Raw genomic sequence first — 9680 nt, forward strand, 5'->3', positions numbered from 1 at the left:
CCAGGCTGGTCTTGAACTCCTGGATTCACCTACCTCTGCCTCTCAAAGTGCTGGGATTACAGGTGGGAGCCACCATGCCTGGCCATATAATTAAATTTTTTTTTTTTTTTTGAGACAGAGTCTCGCTCTGTCACCCAGGCTGGAGTGCAGTGGCGCGATCTCAGCTCACTGCAATCTCCGCCTCCTGGGTTCAAGCGATTCTCCTGCCTCAGCCTCCTGAGTAGTTCAGATTACAGGTGCCCACCACTACGCCTGGCTAATTTTTGTATTTTTAGTAGAGACGGAGTTTCACCATGTTGGCCAGGCTGGTCTTGAACTCCTGACCTCAGGTGATCTTCCCACCTTGGCCACCTAAAGTGCTAGGATTACAGGTATGAGCCACCGTGTATGACCTTTTTCGTTTTGCTCTGTCGCCTAGGCTGGAGTGCAGTGGTACGATCTCGGCTCACTGCAACCTCTGCCTCCTGGGTTGAAGCGATTCTCCTGCCTCAGCCTCCCAAGTAGCTGGGATTACAGACATGCACCACCACACCTGGCTAATTTTGTATTTTTAGTAGAGACAAGGTTTCTCCATGTTGGTCAGGCCGGTCTCGATCTCCTGACCTCAGGTGATCCGTCCACCTCAGTCTCCCAGAGTGCTGGGATTACAGGCGTGAGCCACCACGCCCGGCCTGTAATTAAAAATTTCTTTTGAGGCAGAATCTTGCCCTGACATCCAGCCTAGAGTGCAGTGGTGCAATCACAGCTCACTGCAGCCTTGACTTCTGGGCTCAAGCAGTCTTCCTGCCTCCTCCTCTTGAGTGGCTAGGACCGCAGGCATGTGCCACCACATCCAACCAATTTTTTTTATTTTTTAATTTTATGTACAGATGAGGTCTCCTTATGTTGCTCAGGCTCTTCTCAAACTCCTGGGCTCAAGCGATCCTCCCTTTGGCCTCCCAAAGTGCCAGGATTATAGGTGTGAGCCACCGTGCCTGGCCTTATCTATCAACCTTAAGAGCAAATGATGACCACTGTACACACATCCATCAACAGCTGTATCTTCTGACGAATCAAAGTGAAACTTAACAACTCCCTGACCCCACCTGTCTCTTTTGGCTTTCTAGCATGTTAACCACATTTACAAGGCTTATTTTAAAATATATAAATAGAGAACAAATCTTAATCATGTTTTAATTTGTATTCTCAAGGTGGGGAGAAGAATTTTCATTGTCCAAGCACCCTCAGGTATGTTTTAAAACCCAGTCATTAAGAACATGAAAAATTTCCTTACCATAAAGTTCATATATGTGACAGTCAACTTCAGTTAGTTCTAGCTGGTGTAAAGTCATAAGTTTTTCTCAAAGTTCTCTGACCTGTCTGGATATATTTTGTTAAAATACTGTGATTATATACACCTGATTTAGTGGATGAGGAGTCAGCATTGGGTTTTAGGGTCACATTTGTTCAGATTATTGTGGGATTTGAAATCCCCTTTGCCTTTTTGACCTTTGATTTCTTCTCCTATAATAAAGATGTTGGGGGCCGGGCGCGGTGGCTCAAGCCTGTAATCCCAGCACTTTGGGAGGCCGAGACGGGCGGATCACGAGGTCAGGAGATCGAGACCATCCTGGCTAATACGGTGAAACCCCGTCTCTAATAGAAAATACAAAAAACTAGCCGGGTGACGAGGCGGGCGCCTGTAGTCCCAGCTACTCGGGAGGCTGAGACAGGAGAATGGCGTGAACCCAGGAGGCGGAGCTTGCAGTGAGCTGAGATCTGGCCACTGCACTCCAGCCTGGGTGGCAGAGCAAGACTCCCTCTCAAAAAAAAAGATGTTGGGGCCGGGCACGGTGGCTCAAGCCTGTAATCCCAGCACTTTGGGAGGCCGAGACGGGTGGATCACGAGGTCAGGAGATCGAGACCATCCTGGCTAACACCGTGAAACCCTGTCTCTACTAAAAAATACAAAAAACTAGCTGGGCGAGGTGGCGGGCGCCTGTAGTCCCAGCTACTTGGGAGGCTGAGGCAGGAGAATGGTGTAAACCCGAGAGGCGGAGCTTGCAGTGATCTGAGATCCGGCCACTGCACGCCAGCCTGGGCGATAGAGCGAGACTCTGTCTCAAAAAAAAAAAAAAAAAAAGATGTTGGACTAGATGTTCTCTATTGTACCTTCTACTTTCTGTGTGTCTCTAGATTCTGTATTTGCCGACCTGTATGGCCTCACTCTATGATAGGAAAATCTGTTGGAACAGGAGTTGGCATTTTTTTTTTCTGTAAAATGAACAGATAATGAATGTTTTAAGATTTGTGGGCCAAGAATGACAGAAGAGCAGCTACTCAGTGCCTCTGTTGTAGCACCAAAGCAACCATAGATAATACTTAAATGAATGAGTTCACTTGTATTCTAGTAAAACTTTTTTATGCCCATTGAAATTTGAATTTCTTATCATTTTCAAATGTAATAAAATGTCATTGTTTTGATTTTTCCCCCAACCATTTAAAAATGTAAAAATCAGGCCAGGCACAGTGGCTCAGACCTGTAATCCCAGCACTTTGGGAGGCCAAGGCAGGCAGATCGCTTGTGGTCAGGAGTTTGAGACCAGCCTGGCCAATATAGTGAAGCCTAGCCTCTACTAAAAATACGAAAATTAGCTGGGCGTGGTGGCACGCGCCTGTAATCCTAGCTGCTCAGGCTGAGGCAGGAGAATCACTTGAACCTGGGTGGCGGAGGTTGCAATGAGCTGAGATCATGCCACTGCACTCCAGCCTGGGTGACAGAGAAAGACTGGTCTCAAAAAAATAAAATAAAAATAAATAAATAAAGATATAAAAATCACTCTTACTTTATGGGACTGTACGAAAAGAGGCGATTTGGCCTGTGGGCTATATATATTTTGCTGACCCCTGTGTTTAGGCCAGATGCAGTCATAGGTCACTTAACTACTGGGATACATTCTGAGAAATGCATCTTTAGGCGATTATATCATTGTGCAAACATCATAGAGTGTACTTACACAAACCTAGATGGTATAACTTATGCTGTATGGTATAGCCTATCGCTCCTAGGCTACGAACCTGTACAACATGTTATTATACTGAATACTATGGGCAGTTGTTACACATTAGTAAATATTTGTATGTTTATATTTCTAAATACCAAAAAAAGGTGTAGTAAAAATACAGTATTATAGGCTGGGTGTGGGGGCTCAGGCCTGTAATCCCAACACTTTGGGAGGCTGAGGTGTGAATCACCTGAGGTAAGGAGTTGGAGACTAGCCTGACCAACTTGGTGAAACCCCGTCTCTACTAAAAATACAAAAATTAGCTGGGTGTGGTGGCGGGCGCCTGTAATCCCAGCTACATGGGAGGCTGAGGCAGGAGAATCACTTGAACCTGGGAGGCGGAGGTTGCAGTGAGTGGACATCGTGCCCTAGCACTCCAGCCTGGGCAACAAGAGTGAAATACCGTCTCAAAAAAAAAAAAAGGTATTACAATCTTCTCAGACCACCATCTAATATGCAGTTAATCATTAACCAAAATGTTGTTATGCAGCACAAAACTGTATTCTAAATTCATATTTGCCATTGGAAGTATTCAGAATGAATCGTGAGCAAATTAATTTCATTTACTCCTAAGAGTTTTTGTTTATGTGAGACAGTGCCTGGCTATGTTGCCCAGGCTGATCTGAAACTCCTAGGCTCAAGCAATCCCCCCCACTTCAGTCTCCTGAGTAGCTGAGCTTATAGGTGCATACCACCAATTCCAGCTTGGTACTCCTAACAATTTTTTTTTTATTTTGAGACGGAGTCTTATGCTGTTGCCCAAGCTGGAGTGCAGTGGCGCGATCTCAGCTCGCTGCAACCTTTGCTTCCCAGGTTCAAGCAATTCTCCTGCCTCAGCTTCCCGAGTAGCTGGGATGATAGGCACATGCCACCATACCCAGATAATTTTTTGTGTTTTTAGTAGAGATGGGGGTTTCACCATGTTGGCCAGGCTGGTCTCGAACTCCTGACCTCGGGTGATTCACCTGCCTCAGCCTCCCAAAGGAGGCATGATCCATCACGCCCAGCCAACAGTTTTTTTTATTTCTTTTTTTTGAGACAGTCTCACCCTGTCACCCAGGAGGGGGTGCAGTGACACAATCTCTGCTCACTGCGACCTCCCCTTCCTGGGTTCAAGGGCGTCTCGTGTCTCAGCCTCCTGAGTAGCTGGGATTGCAGGCGCACGCAACCATGCCCGGCTAATTTTTGTATTTTAGTAGAGATGGGGTTTCACCACGTTGGCCGGGCTGGTTTCAAACTCCCGACCTCAGGTGATCCACCCACCTCGGCCACCCAAAGTGCTGGGATTATAGGCGTGAGCCGCTGCACCCAGCTACTTCCTATTTTTTGAATGAATGAATGAATAATCAAATAACTTTTTTTTTTGAGATGGAGTCTCACTCTGTTGCCCAGGCTGGAGTGCAGTGGCGCAATCTCAGCTCACTGCAACCTCCGCCTCCCAGGTTCAAGTGATTCTCCTGTCTTCACCTCCTGAGTAGCTGGGATTACAGGTGCACGCCACCACGCCCGGCTAATTTTTGTATTTTTAGTAGAGGTGGGGTTTCACCATGTTGGTCAGGCTGGTCTCAAACGCCGGACTTCAGGTGATCCGCCTGCCTCGGCCTCCCAAAGTGCTGGGATTACAGGCATGAGCCACTGCGCCCAGTCAATCAAACAACTTTTCAAAGCAAAAAGGAATGTTTTATAAATAGCTTATTAAAACATCTGGTTCCTGGACTATTTCTTGGTTTAAAAATACCTTCCTGGTTTTAATATTGTCTTAACCTTCTCTCTATGAATCCATATTCCATCCATCCATGAGTTTATGCATGCATGCAGCAAATACTGAATCAAGTGCCTCTAGTGTTTCAGACATTTTTTTACACACTCAAGGTAGAAATGTAACAGGATAAGTGAAGTCTCTGCCCTCACTGAGTTTAAAATGTAGTGGAAGAAGTGAGCCAGACAAACATGTAAACACATAATTTCAGATAGTGACCAGTGCCATCAGGATAAGAGAAGAGTGGTTGGAGGAGGGGAGGGGGTCAGAAAATATATGTTTATGAACCCATTCTCATGCTGCTGATAAAGACATACCTGAGACTGAGTAATTTATAAAGGAAAGAGGCTTAATTGACACTCAGTTCAGCATGACTGGGGAGACCTCAGGAAACTTACAATCATGGCGGAAGGGGAAGCAAACACTTTCTTCCTTCTTCACATGGTGGCAGGAAGAGAAGTGAGTGCTGAGCGAAGGGGGAAGCCCCTTCGAAAACCATCAGATCTCCTGAAAACTCACGCACTATCACTAGAACAGCATGGTGGAAACCGCCCCCGTGATTCAATGATCTCCACCTGCTCCCTCCCACAATGCTTGGGGATTATGGGCATTACAGTTCAAGACGAGATTCGGGTGAGGACACAGCCAAAATATATCAGTATGTTTGACAAAGTGATATTTGAGCAGAGGCAAGAGAGATAAGTGAGCATAAATATGGAAGAACTTTCCAGGTGAAGAAACAGGTGTAAAGGCCCTGAAATGAGATAAGTTGTGTTCACGGAACAGCAAGCTGGAGCTGAGAGTGAAGGTGTAATGTAGGAGATAAGGTTGTAGAGATAAGGCCACAACCTCTTTGGTAAAATTTGGTAAGGCGGATATAGGATCGAATACTCATGTATAGAAGTTGGCCTTCTGATGGGAGCAGGGACAAGCCATTCATTACAGCCAGGGAGGCTAAGGTGAGTACAGATACAGCATGATGGTAGATTTGGTGGTAGGAAGATGCGTCAGTTCTTACTGAGTTGCTCTTACTTTCTCTAGGAAGCACAATTGATTGAGAGTGAGAATGAGGGAGGAATGATCACTAGAGGAGAAGGGAAAGAATTGTCTCAGAGAGTGAAAAAGGGAATTTATTGGTAATTGTAAGATTTTACTGCAAGTGCTGAATTCCTGTTTGAGATGTGTGGACATACACTCAGGGTGATACCAGTTAGCATGGTGTGTGCTGCCATAAGCAGACAGTTGAACTTGAATTAGGTTGTGGTTTTGCCAGGTGATTGTGGCAGAGGAGAAAAAGCGGCACTGCTACTTACATCCTTCTGTGAAATCTTCCTTTTTTTGTGTGGTGTACAGCTAGCAAATGTCATTTACGTATTGCCTGATACATTTTATGGTGCACAGAATTATTGTAGATTCCTTTTGGAGCTGGAAAGAACCTAAGAGAACATCTAATTCTGTGGTTTTAAACTGGGGCAGGGTTGGGCAGTGTCATGTATCAGAGACGTGTGGAGAGCTTTTGACCTGGGAAAGTAGGGAAAGTATATCTTACTCTTCAGCTAGACTTGGAAAGAGAAGAGTCCCAAGAGGTGAATTGAGTGTTGGCAGCTGAGGAAAAGAGAATAGGTTGAGTTCCTAAGGCCTAGGTCAGAGTGTAAGGAGGTGGTTTGGGTTTCAGAAGGAGCCCTGAGCCAAATAGTAGAAAAGCTTGTGTCCTTTGATTCAACCCATTTGTTTTTTTTTTAATCCTCAAAAGCTTTTTACTTTTTTTTTTCCAACTTTTATTTTTAGGTTCATGGGGTGCACATGCAAGTTTGTTACATAGGTACATTGCGTGTTTTGGAGGTTTAGTGTACAGACAATTTTTCACCCAGGTAATCAGCGTAATACCTGATAGGCAGTTTTTCAATCAGCAGACCCAGTGTCTCGTTTCCCTCTTTGTGTTCATGTGTACTCAATGTTTGTGTCCCTCTTAAATATATGGAAACGTGGTTTTCTGTTCCTGCATGAATTCACTTAGGATTATGGCCTCCAGCTCCATCCATGTTGTTGCAAAGGACATGATCTCATTCTTTTTTATGGCTGTGTAGTGTTCCATGGTGTATATGTATCACATTTTCTTTATCCAGTCTACCATTGATGGGCATGTGGGTTGATTCTATGTCTTTGCTATTGTGAATAGTACTGCAGTGAACATACCTATGGATGTGTCTTTATGTAATTTAACCCATTTTATAAATGAAAAACTGATGTCCAGACAGGCCAGACAATTTCTATACCCAGGTGGAAACAAAGCCAGGATTAGAGTTCCATGTCCCAACTCCATTGTGCATGTGTTGCCTCTCATTTTTCTTGGATCCCTGTATACTATGCTAATTTCATAACGAATTGTTTCATGTGAGTTTTTCATTTTCAAAATACTAAAATTTTTACTTTCTGCCGATTGTTGCTAGAGTTAATGATTATGATTTCAATATCCTATTTTCCTATTTTTTTTCTCTAACCCCAACTTTAGGGAACAGAAGTCAAAGCAATAACATATTCGGCAATGCAGGTCTATGATGAAGAGAAACCAGAAGTTTTTGTGATCATTGACATTTAAGACACCAAAAAAGAAAAGACTCCTATGAATAACTGCTTTTTTTTTCCTTTTTTTCCTTTTGAGAAGACACTATGAATTAAATTCTACAGCGTCTTTTGATACGTGGAAATTTGTAGAACAGAAATGTTTTAGTTAAAGTGTGACTTTCAGAAAGGGAAAATCAGGGTACAGCCTTGGTCTGTGGTCCCCAAATAATCAGACTTTAAAAACATTCTTCAATCCCCAAGGGACAGTTGTGGTCCTTTGATTCTCTGCTATGGCAGTAGGTGCCTCATGCCCTTCCAGTGCAATGCAAGCCCTCCAGCCTCACCCCAGCGAGGAGCACTGATGTCAGCAGCAGCCTGAGGCTGAATCCAGGTTGAAAAAAGAGTAACTTGAAAAAATATATTTGCACACACAGAATTTTGTTTTTCTTCCAAGTTGGTTAAGACATATATTTTCTTTCTTTTTTCTTTTTCTTTTTTTTTTTTTTTGAGTTAGTCTCGCTCTGTAGCCCAGGCTGAAACGCAATGGCGTGATCTCAGCTCACTGCAAGCTCCACCTCCTGAGTTCACGCCATTCTCCTGCCTCAGCCTTCCAGGTAGCTGGGACTGTAGGCGCCCGCCACCATGCCAAGCTAATTTTTGTATTTTTAGTAGAGACGGGGTTTCACCGTGTTAGCCAGGATGGTCTCGATCTCCTGACCTCATGATTCGCCCGCCTTGGCCCCCCAAAGTGCTGGGATTACAGGCATGAGCCACCGCACCCGGCTACAAGACATATATTTTCTATATGTACATCAAGGGAGGTTGTGTTTTAGGTTGCTATAGGACAGGAATCCTGTATTCCAGTTGGTTTTTTTTTTTTGAGACGGAGTCTTGCTCTGTTGCCCAGGCTGGAGTGCAGTGGCCGGATCTCAGCTCACTGCAAGCTCCGCCTCCCGGTTTTAGCCATTCTCCTGCCTCAGCCTCCGGGTAGCTGGGACTACAGGCGCCTGCCACCGCGCCCGGCTAGTTTTTTCTATTTTTTAAGTAGAGACAGGGTTTCACCGTGTTAGCCAGGATGGTCTCGATCTCCTGACCTCGTGATCCACCCGTCTCGGCCTCCCAAAGTGCTGGGATTACAGGCTTGAGCCACCGCGCCCAGCTCTCCAGTTCGTTTTTATAGAGAAGCAATTAGACTTCTCTAGATAGAGCCCTGATTTTCTCTTACGCTTTCACTTTTTTAAAAGCACTGATGATATTTCCTGTTTTCTCATAAGAAAAAGTCAATACTATGCCTTACAAAGAGACCTTTCCTTCTAATGTAGAATTTTATTTGAAAGTGAGTATATGTGTATAACTAGAGAATAAAAGGAGAATTTTTGAAAAATTTATTTATTGTTGTTGTTGTTTAACTACCTAAGCTATTCGTCCTTTTTTTTTTTTTTTTTGAGACAGGATCTTACTCTGTCCCCCAGGCTGGAATGCAGTGGTGCAATCATAGCTTACTGTGACCTCAAACTGCTGGGCTCAAGTAGTCCTTCCAACTCAGCCTCCCAAATAGCTGGAGCTACAGGTATGCACCACCATACCTGGCTAATTTTTAAAATTTTTTGTAGAGATGCAGTCTCACTACGTTGTCTTGAACTGGTCTTGAACTCCTGGGCTCAAGTGATCTACCTTGGCCTCCCAAAGTGCTGGGATTACAGGTGTGAGCCACTGCACCTGGCGTAACTATTTGTCTTTAAGGAGACATGAGGCCAGGAAAACAACCTTAAAATGATCTGAACTCTTAAAGTAGAAGACTTTTATAAATGAAATTTAGTTTGATTCACAACTTTTTTCTTGTTTCTATTGATACAGGTATTATCTTTTGGGATCAAGAGTTTGCAAAGTTGCTATTTATTCACAAGAACATAAAAAAATTGCCACTGGGTGGTGCTAAATATCCTCACAGTATGGCGAACTTGAACTAAAAGGAACGGATTAGCAATTAGTTTTCTATGAGTATTTAACAGAAAATAGGGTTAATGAAAGCCAGGCACAGTGGCTCACACCTGTAGTCCCAGCACTTTGGGAGGCTGAGGCAGGTGGATCGCCTGAGGTCAGGAGTTCAGCCCAGCCTGGCCAACATGGCGAAACCCTATCTCTACTAAAAATACAAAATATTAGCCTGGCGTGGTGGCAGGCGCCTGTTATCCCAGCTACTTGAAAGCCTGAGGCAGAGAATCGCTTGAACCCAGAAGATGGAGGTTGCAATGAGCTGAGATTGTGCCACTGAATTGCAGCTTAGGTGACAGGGTGAGACTCCATCTTAA

At 44.3% G+C, this 9680-nt stretch overlaps 1 protein-coding gene across 1 annotated transcript in view; it reads left to right on the forward strand.

Annotated features, from left to right (window-relative positions):
• Positions 1 to 7431, forward strand: part of ZBTB8OS (zinc finger and BTB domain containing 8 opposite strand) — a 35157-nt gene extending 27726 nt beyond the window's left edge. Inside the window, exons 4-5 of the mRNA XM_031934403.1 lie at positions 1191 to 1227; positions 7316 to 7431. Coding sequence (XP_031790263.1) covers positions 1191 to 1227; positions 7316 to 7402 — 124 coding nt within the window. The 3' untranslated portion in view covers positions 7403 to 7431. The remainder of the gene's footprint in view (positions 1 to 1190; positions 1228 to 7315) is intronic.
• Positions 7432 to 9680: the final 2249 nt, after the last annotated feature.

The sequence above is a fragment of the Piliocolobus tephrosceles genome, chromosome 1 (assembly GCF_002776525.5).
Source record: "Piliocolobus tephrosceles isolate RC106 chromosome 1, ASM277652v3, whole genome shotgun sequence".
In the NCBI taxonomy this organism is placed as follows: Eukaryota; Metazoa; Chordata; class Mammalia; order Primates; family Cercopithecidae; genus Piliocolobus; species Piliocolobus tephrosceles.